General features: G+C 41.9%; 1 protein-coding gene across 1 annotated transcript; it reads right to left on the reverse strand.

Annotated features, from left to right (window-relative positions):
* Positions 1–1,182: 1,182 nt before the first annotated feature.
* Positions 1,183–17,786, reverse strand: LOC136858654 (hemolymph lipopolysaccharide-binding protein). Its single transcript, XM_068226441.1, has 5 exons — positions 17,687–17,786; positions 15,248–15,425; positions 7,067–7,190; positions 1,591–1,863; positions 1,183–1,277 (listed from the first exon to the last, which is right to left on the reverse strand). The coding sequence occupies exons 2-5, from the start codon at positions 15,389–15,391 to the stop codon at positions 1,183–1,185; spliced, it is 636 nt and encodes a 211-aa protein (XP_068082542.1). The 5' UTR covers positions 15,392–15,425; positions 17,687–17,786.
* Positions 17,787–18,083: the final 297 nt, after the last annotated feature.

Below are 18,083 nucleotides of genomic sequence, written 5' to 3' on the forward strand. Positions count from 1 at the left end.
AAGTGTTACCTGTGCAATGAACAATTTTAAGCAAGTATTTACTCAAAATGTAAATTTAAAAAAACGTATGAATGAAATGCAATCTGAAACTCTAACTGAAATTAAAATTGAAACGTATTTGAGTCATAAATACTTCTGTTATTCTTATACCGAATATTTAAGTAGGAAAAAGAATAATAATTTTGTGTTTCGACTACGCCCCCTTCCTGATAGCAGCACTCGAAGAATTTTAAAATTCTAACTGAGCAATGACGCTTAATCTTAAGATTAACATCAGAAGATAAAAGTATTGAACAATATCCTTGTGGTAAGTTCTATTATGTATCTGAATGCCGTGGATAATGAAAGTGATTTTTTCCTCACAGTTAAGGAACGTCGACTGGACTACTCCATCTCTCCACAGTTTCATTTCACGACATTATTTTAGCAATTCGCAACGAAAGTAGCCTTTAGGATTAATAATTTTAACAGTATTAGCCACTGTAATATAATCCTCCATACCTCTAAATTAAGGTAGATCAGCAATCAAAGTCAATATCAGAAAATCAGCTGGAGTAATCCAACTCTACGCAGTTTCATTTCACGGCATTATTTTGGAAAATGTGGGCAAAAGTAGCCTTTAAAATTAATCATTTTAACAGTATTAACTTATTTAGCATTCTTCATACCTCTAAATTAAGATAAATAGGCAATTAAAGTCTTTTCCACAGGGGAGTATGCATTTCTACCACAAAACCTTAGGCCGTCAGCGCCACGTGTCGAGCTATGAAACTACTTAGCTTGCAGTGCGTGGACCCGATTGTCAAGGCCGGTAAGGAGCTGCCTAGAGTGACGCATCAAGTCGGCTGTGGGATTATACATATATTTTTGAAAACTTTCGCGTGGAGCGTGTTGTATGGAAGTGAAATATGGACGTTAATAGTTCAGAAAGGCAATAGAAGCTTTTGACATGTTCTGTTATAGAAGAATGCTGGAGGTGAGATGGGTAGATGAAATGACGAATGAATAGATACCGGTACTGAATCTAATTGGCGAGAGGAATTCGATTCGGCTAAATTTGACGAAAAGAATGGATAGAATGACAGGACACATTTTAAGACACCCAGGACTTAATGAGTTGGTTTTTGAGGCGAGTGCAGTCGGTAAGAACGGTAGAGCTATGGATATGACAAGCAGATTAGATCAGATGTAGGATGCATTAGTTACTAGAAATGGAAAGTTTAGCACAGGATAGGGTGGCGTGGCAAGCTGCATTAAACTAGACGATGGGCCGATGACTTAAACATAAACAACAACAAAAAGTCATTCAATTGCACATCAGTATAAAAATACCATGTGCCCCTGGAAAATAAAAACAATAAACATGGTACAGTCTGAAGACCATCTCCCCGGGAGGACGATCGGCGTTACTGCCTTAGAAACGGAGGTTCCAAGTTTCATTTGCAGTTTCATTTGCAGAATTTTATCACAGTCTGATTCTGGTAAAATATATCAGTATTATATCATGACAAAAAAGTCACTTGAAATGATATTTACTGTATTTCATGGAATAATAATCATTCCTGTTCAAAATGATGTTTAGTTCCGTACCTGTGACAGTAACGAAGTCTCCTTCAGTATATTTATCGTGAAAGCCAGCGAAAACATAATTTCTATCTGAAGAGCCGGAAAACGTCGGTTTTCTTGAGAAGTACTCCCTCACAACATTGGCCTCGGCGTCGGAGTTAATGACAATAAGATGGGCTCCTTCTCTCACACAGATCTCCCGTGCTGCTTCCCATAGTTCAGCTTTGGTGTGTAGTTTGTAGTAGCCTATACCAGGAAATAACTCGTAATCACCTCTTCGAATGGAAGTTTCTAGGACTGAAACATACACAAAACATATTCGTCATAAATTGTTATACTGAGTCTGCTTGATAATGCATAGAACAAATAACCGACGAGCTGTATTTTACGGCTAGAGCTATGGCCTTTTCATCTCCAGCTCTTATTAGATTGAAATGAATATATTTTGAGGTTACTATTTTTCTTATCTGAAGCCATTTTCTTACATTTTCTTACATTTTCAACTCAGTTAATTTGTAACTGTTAGGTTCTTAAGTCTGCCTAAATTAATTTTGAGTAATAAATGTATAAACTACCTGTAAGAAAACATATGGTAACAGAACATTGTGTTGTTTTTCAGTCGGTAGATGCAGAGTGGGTCTCGGCCCATAAGTGGCCACGGCTGGTCCGTAGTCCAACAGCTGTGCACTCCGACCGGCCAACCGAGCAGAGTAGGGGAAGCCACGGCTCTACCGTGGCTCTACGCCTCTGCATTCGGAAGACGGGGCAGAGCTGGCCTCACGGCTGGCCCCAACCGTTGGCTGTCCTGAGAATGGTCTCCCGTGGTTTTCCATTCTCCTGCACTAAGGCGAATGGCGGGACAGTTCCTACTATAGGCGTGATGGGACCAGAAGCAAACGGACACAATCCATTTCAAATACACTGACTGACAGAGCAAATGCAACACCAAGAAGGAGTGGTTCGAAAGGGATGAAAGTTGGGGAAAAACAGAGACGGCACGGACGAATAATTGATGTTTATTTCAAACCGATATGCAGGTTACACAATGCGCACGGCATCGACTCAGTAGGATGTAGGACCACCGCGAGCGGCGATGCACGCAGAAACACGTCGAGGTACAGAGTCAATAAGAGTGCGGATGGTGTCCTGAGGGATGGTTCTCCATTCTCTGTCAACCATTTGCCACAGTTGGTCGTCCGTACGAGGCTGGGGCAGAGTTTGCAAACGGCGTCCAATGAGATCTCACACGTGCTCGATTGGTGAGAGATCCGGAGAGTACGCTGGCCACGGAAGCATCTGTACACCTCGTAGAGCCTGTTGGGAGATGCGAGCAGTGTGTGGGCGGGCATTATCCTGCTGAAACAGAGCATTGGGCAGCCCCTGAAGGTACGGGAGTGCCACCGGCCGCAGCACATGCTGCACGTAGCGGTGGGCATTTAACGTGCCTTGAATACGCACTAGAGGTGACGTGGAATCATACGCAATAGCGCCCCAAACCATGATGCCGCGTTGTCTAGCGGTAGGGCGCTCCACAGTTACTGCCGGATTTGACCTTTCTCCACGCCGACGCCACACTCGTCTGCGGTGACTATCACTGACAGAACAGAAGCGTGACTCATCGGAGAACACGACGTTCCGCCATTCCCTCATCCAAGTCGCTCTAGCCCGGCACCATGCCAGGCGTGCACGTCTATGCTGTGGAGTCAATGGTAGTCTTCTGAGCGGACGCCGGGAGTGCAGGCCTCCTTCAACCAATCAACGGGAAATTGTTCTGGTCGATATTGGAACAGCCAGGGTGTCTTGCACATGCTGAAGAATGGCGGTTGACGTGGCGTGCGGGGCTGCCACAGCTTGGCGGCGGATGCGCCGATCCTCGCGTGCTGACGTCACTCGGGCTGCGCCTGGACCCCTCGCACGTGCCACATGTCCCTGCGCCAACCATCTTCGCCACAGGCGCTGCACCGTGGACACATCCCTATGGGTATCGGCTGCGATTTGACGAAGCGACCAACCTGCCCTTCTCAGCCCGATCACCATACCCCTCGTAAAGTCGTCTGTCTGCTGGAAATGCCTCCGTTGACGGCGGCCTGGCATTCTTAGCTATACACGTGTCCTGTGGCACAAGACAACACGCTCTACAATGACTGTCGGCTGAGAAATCACGGTACGAAGTGGGCCATTCGCCAACGCCGTGTCCCATTTATCGTTCGCTACGTGCGCAGCACAGCGGCGCATTTCACATCATGAGCATACCTCAGTGACGTCAGTCTACCCTGCAATTGGCATAAAGTTCTGACCACTCCTTCTTGGTGTTGCATTTGCTCTGTCAGTCAGTGTATAACGGGAATTTTTGCAAATAATAACGCAAATGATATAATTTCAGTTCAGCATTTCGAAGGGAACCGTAATAGTGTGACAGTGAGAACTTTTATGCAAAATTTTACAAATTTCCGTCCAGAAATTTAGATGTGATGCCATTTATGAGCTTAGGGAGAGAGAGATTTCTTTGTTTTTTTCTTTGAATCATGAAAACCTTAAACCTATAAGTATTTTTACTAATGTTCATAGGATTTGTCATTGTAAGTTAATGCATATGGCATTTAGTTAAATGCAGTCTTTTATTTTTGTAAGTAATGCTAAAACGAATTTCTTCCATTTCTCAATTAACTATTCCCTTTCCTTTTCAGTTTTCATCCAGCTATTCTATTTTCAACATGAAATTTCCTACTCTGGAGAGCACTTACTCTCTAATCTCGAGAGGTGTAGCTCTAGATCAATCCCGGAAGTACGATAACGTATTCCTTGGGAATGATTGATGATGCTGTTACTGGTTTATAGAATGTATTTTATCCCACGTTCTAGTCTGAATTCCTTCATGGTTCTGTCTTTGACCCCAGGCTTCCCATTCATATCCTCCATTATATCATCATCATCATCATCATCATCATCATCATCATCATCATCATCTGTTTATCCTCCAGGGTCGGCTTTTCCCTCGGACTGAGCGAGGGATCCCACCTCTACCGCCTCAAGGGCAGTGTCCTGGAGCTTCAGACTCTTGGCGAGTATCACACCCTCTTTTTAAAATTGCTAATAATGCTTTAGTAGATCTACCTGCCCCTACCAATATTTCTGCTTGATGAAACTTTGGGAGTTAATAATTTTTAATAAGTTTGAATGTAAATTTTTGAGGTAGAATTTTGAATTTATATAGAGTTGAAGAATAGTATATGAAGCTTTGAAAATTGGATACAACTGGGGAGAATGACCAGTATCTTGCCCAGGCGGCCTCACATGCTATGCTGAACAGGGGCCTGGTGTAGGGATGGGAAGATGGGAAGGGGTAGGCAAGGAAGAGGGAAGGAAGCGGCCGTGGCCTTAAGTTGGGTACCATCCCGGCATTTGCCTGGAGGAGAAGTGGGAAACCACGGAAAACCACTTCGAGATGGCTGAGATAGGAATCGAACCCACCTCTACTCATTTCACCTCCCGAGGATGAGCGGACCCCGTTCCAGCCCTAGTACCACTGTTCAAATTTCGTGGCAGAGCCGGGAATCGAACCCGGGCATTCGGGGGTGGCAGCTAATCATGCTAACCACTACATCACAGAGGCGGACATCCTTCATTATATTCAGGTATAAATCTCTCCTATATTCCAGATGCTCGACTACGGTTTAAGTTGTTTGCTACGTAGGCAATCGTGTCCCACTTTTTGTACCGACCACTTCACTACGCTATATCTCCGGAAGCTTCCTCCCTCTTACCGGGAATGTTTCGTTGTCGGTTATATTTAGCACAGGCTATAATAACACTCCAATAAAGTTAGCTGAAATCCCCAGACGAACCAATTCACATTTCAAGAATTCTCACCCATATATTAAATGTCATCCTCAATTCAATACTGTATGGCTTCATGGCTAAATGGTTAGCACGCTGGCCAGTCCCGGGTTCGATTCCTGGTATGGTCGGGGATTTTCGCCTTCATTAGTTAATTGCGATGGCTTTGGAAATGGGTATGTGTGCCATCTTCATCGTTGGAATTCATTATAGGAAGAGCCGCATCCTCACAGACGCGCAGGTCGCCTATAAGGCGTCAACTCGAAGGACCTGCACCAGGCCTCTTCGGAGGCCACACACCATTAATTTCTTTAATTCAATGATAAATCGGCGTCCGCCTCTCTGGTGTAGTGGTTAGCGTGATTAGCTGCCACACCCCGGAGGCCCGGGTTCCATTCCTGGCTCTGCCACGAAATTTGAAAAGTGGTACGGGAGCTAGAACAGGATCCACTCAGCCCCGGGAGGCCAGTTGAGTAGAGGTGGGTTCGATTACCATCTCAACCATCCTGGAAGTGGTTTTCCGTGGTGTCCCACTTCTCCTCAAGGCAAATGCCAGGATGGTACCTAAGTTAAGGACACGGCCGCTTCCTTCCCTCTTCCTTTTCTATCCCTTCCAATCTTCCTATCCCTCCACAAGGCCCCTCTTCAGCACAGCAGGTGATGCCACCTGGGCGAGGTACTGGTCCTCCTTCCAGTTGTATCCTCTGACCGAAAGTCACAAGCTCCACGACATTGCCCATGAGGCGGTAGAGGTGGGGTCGCTCGCTGAGTCCGAAGGAGAAACCAACCATGGAGGGTAAACAGATAAAGAACGAAAGAAAAGGTAAATCGACAAAGATCATCATACGGCTGAACGAAATTCGTCACTCTTCTACAGAGGAATGAGCAGAGCTTTAACTCCAGGGATACTAGTAACACGATCATATAGGTGCTTAGATTCAACCAATATCATCGTCTTAAGAATCACATCAGCAGTTGAGAAGGCCGTAGAATATGACTCAAGTTACTGTCAACCGCTGTCACACTGCTGAACTTCTGTCCACACTCGATTGGTACAGCAGTACGACTGTGAGGTGCTGGACCAGTCTGCACTAAGCTGATGACGGCTATTTGCTTTACGTCGCACCGACACAGATAGGTCTTATGGAGACAAGGTATAGGAAAGGCCTAGGAATGGGAAGGAAGCGGTCGTGGCCCTCACTAAGGTACAACCAAATCATTTGCCTGATGTGAAAATGGGAAACAAAATTAAACCATCTTCAGGGCTGCCGGCAGTGAGGCTCGAAACCACTATCTCCGGGATGCAAGCTCACAGCTGCGCGCCCCTAACCGCACGGCCAACTCGCCCGGTACGGCTGATATCAGCTCTTTGGACAAGAAAGGAAGATTGTTTTTTCTTGAAAAGGGTGTATAAGGTGTACAGATGACCACATGACTACAGTCAGCCCTTGATTCTGATTTCATTGCCTCCGACATACCGTTAAGACATGTGCGGGTACTTTACGTAAAAATATCTGCACCAAGTTCATACTGTGAGTTATAAACGTACAGTTTGTGTATAATGGATGATGCAGGTCGATTGTTAATTGGTAACCTGGAATTATTCAAACAAATATCTTGGAGTATTATTAAATTGCTTGTCTAACACATCATTCAGTATTACCAGAGACTGTAGTGCTCAGACGAACCAGTTCACCATTGTTGCACATGGATCGGCCGTGTTCCACGTCCAAGGATATCTCCCCGCTGCTATTTGAGGTTCCTCCTGTACCCTTCATCAGATCTACCTGTTGAGAAAGGCTCTATTTAAATATCAATCAGATTAGTGGATATCTACCTTAATTTTATAACATTAACTTATAGAGTAGAAGGGTGTATTAACACATTTTAAACGAGATAACATGAATTTTATTCTCCCCGCGGGATTGTTTACTCCAGAAGCAGAACTTATAATTTTACTGGACAACCTTGGTTCGAATACCGGTCGACGCCGTGTTGGAGATTTCACTTGAAAATTATGTTGCTTGAGGGTCAAAAACCAATTCGTATGCTTGGATGTCTTCAGCGATGCTAAACGAATTTAAGCCTTTTCTTTATTAAGTTAACACATTCACATAACTCTAAAAGCCGTATTTCGATAACCCAGACATTTCAACAAAAGTGTAAGAAATGTGTCCTTTGTGATTTCTTTGTGACGTCGAAATTAGTTTGTGGATTAGTCATATGGACCTTGTAATACATATGTTACAAATCAGTGTTGAGATCGATACGACTTTCCTGAGGTTTTGGTACTCAAAGAAATGCCATAAATAATGTTAAACAATCAGATAGGCATTAGAAGTATATCGGCAGTTGTCGTTAAAGGATAACTGAAAAATTCCTAAAGAATTGTTCTTACGTAACATTAAGTACTGTATTATAAATGGTGCTGATTTGCTTACAAAATACACGGTGTTTAAAATAAAGGAGATAAAATTTGTGAAGTGAAGTGTGTATTTAGCATCTTTCGAGCTTCGACGAACATATCACAAATTAAGATGTCCTACTCATGAAAACGTACGCTGATTTGAATCAGCTATCCAATCATTATGTATCTATTATGATAAAGACAAAGACAAGACAAAATCACCTCCTTACAGGCCATTAAGGCCCTTGGAGGAGTGGAAGGTAAAGGCTTCCACCATTGTTAACCTCGGCCAGGCAGCCCCCATCTGTTATGACACGCCCTTAAAATTTAAATAAATTTTATATTTACGCACGACAATAGGCCCCTATCTTAAAAATGGAAATGAATTAACTATGCAAATCCTTTGTGATCAGTAGTAATGCATCTGGGCTGATTGTGAACATTCGTATTTATTTCGCTCGACTAAATTTTGGACGTCATATGACAGTGACGGTCAGTGTTCGTAGATATTAGATATTATACAGCCACATAAAAAGTAAACCATAAAATGCCCACGTACGAGTTATCTAATTTATATACATACTGTAGATAAATTTATCTTAAAAATTACAAACATTAAAGTTCAATAAAGTATTAAGTTATGCCTCCAGAGATAGTTGCAATTCCCAAACTCTGTTTTATGAGAAAATTCATCAAGAAACCTGCTCAAAAATCACAATAATAGTAATAAATAGTAATAATTTATTTGCTTTACGTCCCAATGACTACTTTTACGGTTTCTGGAGACTCCGAGGTGCCGGATTTTAGTACAACAGGAGTCCTTTTACGAGTCAATAAATCTACCGACACGATACTGACGTATTTGAGCACCTTGAAATTCCACCGGGCTGAGCCAGGATCGAACCTACCAAGTTGGGGTCAAAAGGCCAACGCCTCAACCGTCTGAGCCACTCAGCCCGTCACACAAAATCACTGAACCTTACTCTGCATCAGAAGATATCACCAACGGAGTGAGCTAGGCGTGCGGTTAGCGTCTAGTGCTTGTGAGTTTGCATCCGGAAGATGGTTGGTTGGAATTATACCGACGACAGGCCTGGAGGTGGTTTTCCGTGACACCTCGTTATTACACTAGGCAAATTTTCAGGCTGTACTATAATTAGGACCACGGCCATTATTTTCCCAATCCTAGACTTTCACTATACTTCCGTCGCCGAAAACTTACTATGTGTTATTGCGATGTTTATACCACTAGAAAGAAGAAAAGAAAAAAGAAACGATTATGTCGCGAGTCCGGCTAAATGGTTAGCGTGCTGGTCTTTGGTCACAGGGGTCCCGGGCTCGATTCCCGGCTGTGTCGGGAATTTTAAACGTCATTGGTTAATTTTTCTGGCACGGGGCTGGGTGTATGTGTCGTCTTCATCATCATTCCATCCTCATCACGACGCACAGGTCGCCTTCCGGCATCAAATCAAAAGATCTGCACCCGGCGAGCCGAACATGTCTTCGGACACTCCCGACACTAAAAGCCATACGCCATTTCCATTTCATCTGTCCCGAAGGATACCGCCAGCCATAAATAGGATACGACTAAGAACGTCTCGTATGCAGATGCTCCTCACGATGGGGATAAAGTACCATCGCTAAAATGTGACTGTAGGGCTGACCACAGTTTTCAAGTTTTCAGGAGTCTGGGGGGAAAATTCATCGATTTTATGAAGCAGTTAATTCTTGTTTGCTAATTGTCATATAATACAGAAGGTTATTCGGGATCTCAACGGACGATGTTTGAAGGGTAATTAGCTTACGAAAAGCCATGTCTGCACCAAAGATCATGCTTAATCTAGCTATAGCCCGACAATGTAATTTACATTGCAGCAGACTTTATCGCAGGGCTAGCACGTATATCTTTTCCCACTCCTCCTGACAGGCTTTCCAGAGGCCATTGATAGTGCGTGGATGTCTAATTCCTAAGGTCCTTTACGGGAGTCAAAATGCACATACGTCTATGGGTGACCCATCAGGTGCCTTCACCGGAATGTCAGTAAAGGGATTTGCACGGATTCCAGTTTCCATCTCCAGTCTCTCTAAGAATAGACGAGTCGAACGGGAGATGTACCTGGATGCTTTACTTTGATGTACCCATACCTGATTTTTCACGTTTCCATACAGTGCTGGGATATATGTGTTGTAAGTGGGAGTTAAAACCTCTTTCTGTTAGTGTGTAACTTTATTAGCGACCCGGCGAATCGTTAACTTGCCATTGTATTAGTATCCAGTGATGACCGGTGATCACGAAACCCCTTGTAAAACTTTCCTATCATTCTTTATACAATGTCTGATTAAAAAAAAAAATGTTGTCCCCAGGGCGGTAGTAAATCAAGCAGATTTTTTTGCAGTCACTAAGGTACACATACTTTTCGTCTAATTTCACAGCATTTTTCCATCTGTCCCCTGCCAGATAGCCCTCACACATATTTCCTGCGTTAATGCAACGTTCCGAAATGTGACGAGGCTACAGCTTGTGAACTCAGTGCTTATGCCACTTTTCTAATTGCAGATCCTTGTTGATTATGGTGTTAACTGTTGAAAGAGACATCCCTAACTTACGTGCGATAGTCTTTTGGGGCCTATGGTTACCACTTGAGAAAAGGGCCCTCACTTTCCTCACCACTTCTGGTGTACGGCTGGTGGCTGGTCGTGGATTTTCCTGCTTTCCCCCTCTGGAATTAAGCCCAGTCGGCCTTTTCCTTTTTTTATTCAATACACCACTGATCACGTTCTTTGATATCAATAAATCACGCTTCTTGCACAACCTTTGGATTGCAAAATAGCTATGTTTAGCATCGAAAAGGGCTGTTATGTAGCCCTGCAGTAACGGTCAATCTGCTTCCACATCGTGGCAGCCAATGTCACGAAACTCTACAAACACGTTCTCAGTACTGACAAGAATCATCACTCCCAGTTTTGAGGTGCTGAAGTTGATAACAACGCCATCTGCAGCCTTTAAACTCGTCACCAGAAGTCCCGAACAACTTTCTGTATTGAACGCAATTGCTTTCATGTATCTATTAAATTTCCTATTTCGTACTATAAAACATGAACTGCAACGGGCTACCATGCCTTAAATTTTGATATATACTGTTGTACTCTGATTTCCTTTCCAACACTTTTCTGAAATTCTGTTGAATGAATACTCCGTTGTTGATGTAAGGAGGTTGTCGTGAAATAATATTTATTCCAGTGGAGAAGGGCCGGGGACAAAGTCATGGTTTGGAGCATGTAATTTAGGAATTTATGATGCTAAATAAACCTCTTGTACTTCATCTCAAAGTATTATGAAATCCAATGTTAATCGTATCCTGCAGTGAGCCTTGTTAATGGGAGAGTCAACTCCAACTCTTCCATATTGAAGCTCAAATTTAGTTACCCCTGTCGTGACCTACCTGTCATGTGAGATGTTCTAGTGGTTGGTCACCGGCCGATGATATTGGCGTATTACCTGTCTTGCCGAGCGGTATTGTAGGGAGGTAATTAGTAGGTGCGAACTTGGTCCTGGAACTCCCGAAATAAAAGATGAAGTAAAGCAACTGTCTTTTATTACTCAGGACGGCTATAAACACTATAAGAGATATGTACAAATTCTCACTACGTTGGTCTGACGGGAGCTTGCTCTCAAGCCTACCGCTACGCGCTACGTCCGAATTCTGTCTTGCGGCACTTATGTACAATTTCACTTGTTCACTTTCACGTGAGAACGAATAACTTCGCCATCTTGGTTTCGGGTTTATATCTGCTCTCACTCAAGCAAAGGTCAGTCCCTTCCCACTACATTAGGGGTTGGACTAGGGGCGTTAGCTAGCTGTTCGCCCTGCTAGGTTGTGCCCTCTGGGTACTATTATGAGCTATTTGTCCCAGTAAGTGCTGCTCTATGGGTACTAATGTCTCTATCCTTTTCTTTGCACATTTATCTCTCTGTCTTATGCTAGAGGACAACTGCACTGATGATGCTGGCTTTTATTTCTTTGTCAGTGAAGCCGAGTGCTTATGTATGGACTTCTTAGACTCCGGTTTGACAGAAACATCCTCTCTCGTAAACATATTATTGCAGCGCGTGTTGCAAGCTCTCTGCCAGACTAAGACTCTTCCCTAATTCTGACTTACTGAAGCAATTCTTCTTCATTATAACTATTAAAATATAATAGAATTATGATACAAGTACACTGGCATTACAGGACGTCCCGTATTACTAATTAATATTCTTTCACTAGCTTATTTCCCTTTGATACCCTGAGATCGAGTCCCGACAGCCATTTATCTGACAGTCCGCCGGTTCGAGCCTTAGGGAGGTCGGTACACGACACCCCCATACTCTGGTGAGATACTCTGGTGAGCAACCTTTCACTCTGTACGCTTATACATTTCATCAATTATTTATGACTAAAGAAATTAGAAAAAACTATGAGGGAAATAGTTGAATCTAATCATTTTGTATACCTAGTCAAGAAAAACATTAAACCAAGTTTACACATATATATATTGTTTCATTGTACCTCTGACTTTAAATTCCACGCCAAAGGAAATAACGTCATTTTCGTGGTTTTCGAATTGATATGATACATTACATTAAGTTACTTCGACCAAGTTATCAATATATTCACATTGCTTCCTTTGGTAAATTTATTTTGTATAGTGTTTATTACATTACCCTTGATTATTCTCAGGCTAAATACCGCGCGGGTGAATAAGAGTTCACATTGCCAGGTCATGTACAACTCCGACACACATTGCGTATCGTCTCTGTCAGGGAGCCTTCCACTCTGTCCAGCGGCTAGCTGTACTTAGCAATGTTACACCTCCTCACGTCAGGAGAGAGCAAGATCTTGCCCGCTTATCGACCTGGATGTTTACCCTGCCTAGTGGCTATCTGTACTTAGCAATATTTCACCTCCTCACATCAGGAGAGAGCAAGATCTTGCCCAATTATTGACCTGGATGTTTACCCTGTCTAGTGGCTATCTGTACTTAGCAATATTATACCTCCTCACATCAGGAGAGAGCACGATTTTTGCCCGCTTATTGACCTGGATGTCTACCTTGTCTAGTGGCTAGCTGTACTTAGCAATATTGCACACCCTCACATCAGGAGAAAGCAAGAACTTACCCGCGTGTCGACCTGGATGTTTACCCTGTCCATTCGCTAGCTGTACTTAGCAATATTATACCTCCTCACATCAGGACAGAGCAAGATATTGCCCGCTTATCGACCTGAATGTTGACGAACTAGGATCTCCCTATACACCAGGATATACTACATTCGACTGCTACTAGGCTGAAATATCGATAAACAGTACGGGTTATAGCTTCAAATCCCATATACTGTAATCTCAATTCAGCCTTAGGAATGCCCGGAGAGAAGTTTGGTCGAAGCCGGTCCCCAAAGCGATATTCATATCACTGATCACTATGAAATACAAGGTGGCTTCAATCTGCCTCGAGATATCATGACCAAGCCGAACAGAGTCAGATGTGATACAGGTTGGACTGGCACATCTGTATAACTATGGGGCTAGGCAGACTTCCCTTGTGCTACCGACGAGTAAACCGTAATGATTATCCCACATGAACGCCATCTGCATGGATTTCCTTGTTTTTGATGACCTACATGCAGCTACCCCAAAAGCGATTTCCTGGATAGACGATCTGAACATAATTATTTGAGATAGTAGCCTAGACGTAACGCCTACTACTTTATATATTTGTATTTCTCTGTTGCGTCTGTAAAAGCCGTTATGTGATAATGTTGTGCGGAGAAATACTGACACGCAACACATCCATTACTGAGAACGAAACTTCATTGACACAGTTCACGCAATACTGAACCTTAAATGACAGAACAGTTGTCATAAGCGTTCGAAGCTGAAATATTTACACATAGCGGTTTTTCCGGGCGCAGGGACTATATATTAGCTTGATAATTTATTTTTGATCAACTTCCTTTGGTAACTGATATCGAGAAGGCATCAATGCTAACAATATTTATGTTTATTGTAGAACAGGAAGTGGAGCCCCCGTGACTCAGGCGGCAGCGCGCCGGCCTCTCACAGCTGGGTTCCGTTGTTCAAATCCCGGTCAATCCATGTGAGATTTGTGCTGGACAGTGCGGAGGCGGGACAGGTTTCTCTCCGAGTACTCCGGTTTTCCCTGTCATCTTTCACTCCAGCAACACTCTCCAGTATCATTCCATTTCATCTGTCAGTAATTAATCATTGCCCCAGAGGAGTGCGACAGGCCTCGGCAGCCAGCACAATTCCTATTCTCGCCGCAAGATGGGTGCTTCATTCATTTCATCCCTGACGCGGTCAATGACTGGAAAACAAGTTGTAGATTTTCATTGTAGAACAGAAAGTATTAATAAAATGCTCTTCATCCCTCCTGGCCTGTTCACAATTATTTGAGTTGGATTAGCCTAAGTCCTGTTTTGAGGGCCAGGTGCATTTTCTGACACGAAAGTTATGAGAAGTATGGAGTGTTTCTGTGGTTCTTGGCATTGTCACGTGCTTTACGTAACTGAGATAATGTGTTGAGGCGAACACAATCTCCTAGCTCCCGAGCCAGGGGAATTAGAAAGACGAGGAGTGAAGACAAGAGGGATCAGAAATGAACCAGAAGCCTTCTGAACACTAGGTCCATACCAATCAATCAATACGATTACGAACAAAAAATCAAATATATAATATGCTAATATTTCTATTGATTAGGTATATTTTAAATATGAATTATTGTTTCTTGCCAGTATAAATGAGGAAGTATGTAACATCGTATAGCATCAACTTCAATTTCGCACTTCAAATACTTTCAACAAGAAGTCTTCAATTAACTATGGAGATATAATTGTTTATACAATAAGTACAATGAAATAGGATGAAAACACATAGTGTATTCCATTTAGTGCAATATGCAACTATACTACTTTTACAGCTGCTGATAAATTTCGGATAACAGAGTTCTTTTAGGATATGAATCTCAGATAAAATTCAACGGTGAAGACATAACATTCCTTAAAATTACAATTACCTCTTTTACTCGATATGCTCAAGATTAATGCCCCTCAAGTCAACAGCTGTTGACCAGTTGGCGAAGTTGAAAGTATCAAAGAGTATTTTGAAGTCCCCTTTCATCAGCCCGCATCGTTTTTGTCATTAGCATTTGAATATCACTTATATTTCCAAAACGTAGAGAAATACTGCCTCTCGCCGGGAAGTAACTAAGGGTTATTTTGATTAAGAGATTATTTAAAAATTCTTCTGAAGTTAATTGTATTGACGAGATATTGACAAATTTTCTTCATAATCACAGTTTCTATCGGTAGTATATAATAAGTTAGTCAGTTGAATCATAGGATAGTTTCGTAATATGTTATTTTTAGATCAAAAATACCTGCAGAATGCGATGAAGCGATGAGTTCTTCTTACTGCTTATTGAAAACTGGAATATTTCCTCATTCGATGAACACGTTGAAGCCGTACAGCCCTCAACAGCCAGCAATGCCATCACAATTACGTAACACACTGAAGACAACATTTTATTGTCTGGTCAATGTAGTACTGTATCTACTCTGAAATGAAATGTCCCAAGAGAAAATTAACAACAATCATCTATGGGAAGGTAGTGGTGTCAGCATAGTGAACGGATATAGAATGTGGTGCGTGATGATCGAGTGGAATAATATCAGGCGTCTAACCAACTTATCCACAGTTCGAACTAAGGCCAATGCATCTCGATCCTTTGAAATAAAAATGAGTTTCATTTGTGCAAAAGCACTGGTAGGTAAAATAGCATGATCGTAGCCCATCAGCATGATTGTAAAACTAAAAATATGCTACTTTACTGTGTAAAGAGAAATATTCCATAATAGTGCATTTATAGTCGATGGTAATGGTTGATAATAGTTAAGCTGTATACAAAGTATGTAACTACAAATTATTTAAATACTTTTGAGTTGAGAAGAAATGTATTCCCTGTAATAGCTTGTTATTTTATAACTGGTTAAGATGAAGAAAATAAAGATCACTTCTAACTTAGCCAGAATTCACAACTAATGCAGCCATATTAATATTGTCGTCATGCGGAGCCAACGGGCATTGTGTTAGGGTTTATATGCTATCTCCTGTCAAACTATCCCCTTCAAAATCTGAATGAACTGTTAAGCTTAGATATACAAAGGGTCTTTTACCGATAATTTTCTTAAAGTCCAATGAATACTTGTTATGGTGAACCCTGTTCCTTTGAATGTATTTAAAATATTTCCTCTTCCCTGCTTTGTCTCGAACCATAATTGAAATTCATTGCTATTCGTATATTTACCGAGGTCTATGCATGAAAAGAATTATCGTTCATACAAATGTTATCCCGTGAAATAAGGTGCTTTAATTTGTCGCATAGATAATCAATTAATAATGTGCAAAATGTATTATTACGTAGTTATCATACATTTGTAATGAGTGAAATTGTGATTTTAAAACGGAAGATTTTGGAACAACGATGATCACGACATCCTGTAAGGTGTTTGTTGAAGTTTGGAGAACTTCAAATTTGAGAGCTTCAAATAAGAAATAGAATGGTTGAAGTACCTGCACATTCAGTTAACAGGAAAGGGATAACTAGTGGCTTTACGTCGCACCGACACAGATGGGTCTTATGGCGACGATGGGATAGGAAAAGCCTAGGAGTTGGAAGGAAGCGGCCGTGGCCTTAATTAAGGTACAGCCCCAGCATTTGCCTGGTGTGAAAATGGGAAACCACGGAAAATCATCTTCAGGGCTGCCGACAGTGGGATTCGAACCCACTATCTCCCGGATGCAAGCTCACAGCCGCGTGCCTCTAACCGCATGGCCAACTTTCCCGGTAAGGGATAACTAAAGGTTTAAATCGGAACTCTTCACCAACTCAGCCTTTATTGTCACAAGAGCATTAGGCCCTTCTGAATATCACAAAATATGGATGAAACACTGAGAATATAACCTTCCGAAATCTTCCTAGGACATTATTTTGAATGAATTGCTTGCCTGGAGTGTTAGCAAAACTGATCGTCATAAACTATTATAGTATTTCAGCAAAGATTACTCTAAGGTATCTATGGTCCTATGCGAAACACCTCCACAAGAAAGTGTAGAACAAGATAAGAAGAGTGCAGATATTGTCCGGGTAATGGAATCAAGAAGGCGGTGCACTTTTCTAAAATAGAGAACAAACAACAGCCTATGGTTTTATCAGATGTGAAATCCAACGCAAGGAAGTTATCTGGTTATCTCAGGACCAGATGAAGTCGAGAAGATAGATTTTACTGAATGGTTGAACGATAGGCGAGAAGTACATAGTTGGAAGACCTGCGGGAAATTACAAAATATCCCTGTTCCTGCCAGGTATTCACAACTATTATGGTGAGGAGTTTAAACGATATTAATAGTAGTTAAGGTAAACAGAGCCGGAAGTTACTTCCGATTTGCATCTTAAGACAAGCTGAAAGAGTACAAAAATAATGTATTTATGGTGAAATTTGGTAATGAGCAACTAAAACTTAAAGTAAAGGGAAGAATGTTACAAATTTAGGATTACTGACTCACCTTTTGGCCAATGTAATCGCGTAATACATTATATACGATAATATTCTACCAAAGCCCTAAGGGACGTTGTATGCAAGGTAATAGGAAATAAACTCATCTACTGTAACACCTCATATTATCATAAAGAAAGAATTTGAAAAGTGCAATTGATAACATGGAAAACACAAGAGCTGCATGTTGAGCTTCTGAGTGATGAAATAAATGACCAAGGTTTATCTCTAAAATAATTGACATAAAATAAATATCATCATACCTGACTGAAAAGTATCTTTCTCATTACATGCTCTCAGTTCTGCTTCATCCAGTATTTATTACAGAGAATAGCATTGAGGTTATTCCCCGCTATCACAGCGCTCACTCAGCTGCTCTGTGAAGGTCAATCAGATAGCAGATGAGGGTCATTACTTATGTAATAAAACAAAATATTATCTTCAACTTCAGGAATCTCCATTCTTAGCAAATCTAAGATCGATTAAAATTTGAGCCTTCATTCAAAGTAGCTGGTTTTAATGCTTCTTCTTACCGTCATGAACGGAAAAAGGTCGTACCATTATACGTTTTTGAGGAAACCACAGTGCAAAAATGAAAGGCACCTTCAGAGGCTGAACAGTGAACACCTTATCTAGTTACGTAAGTAAGAACATATTTGA

Source organism: Anabrus simplex, chromosome 1 (genome assembly GCF_040414725.1).
Source record: "Anabrus simplex isolate iqAnaSimp1 chromosome 1, ASM4041472v1, whole genome shotgun sequence".
Classification (NCBI taxonomy): Eukaryota; Metazoa; Arthropoda; class Insecta; order Orthoptera; family Tettigoniidae; genus Anabrus; species Anabrus simplex.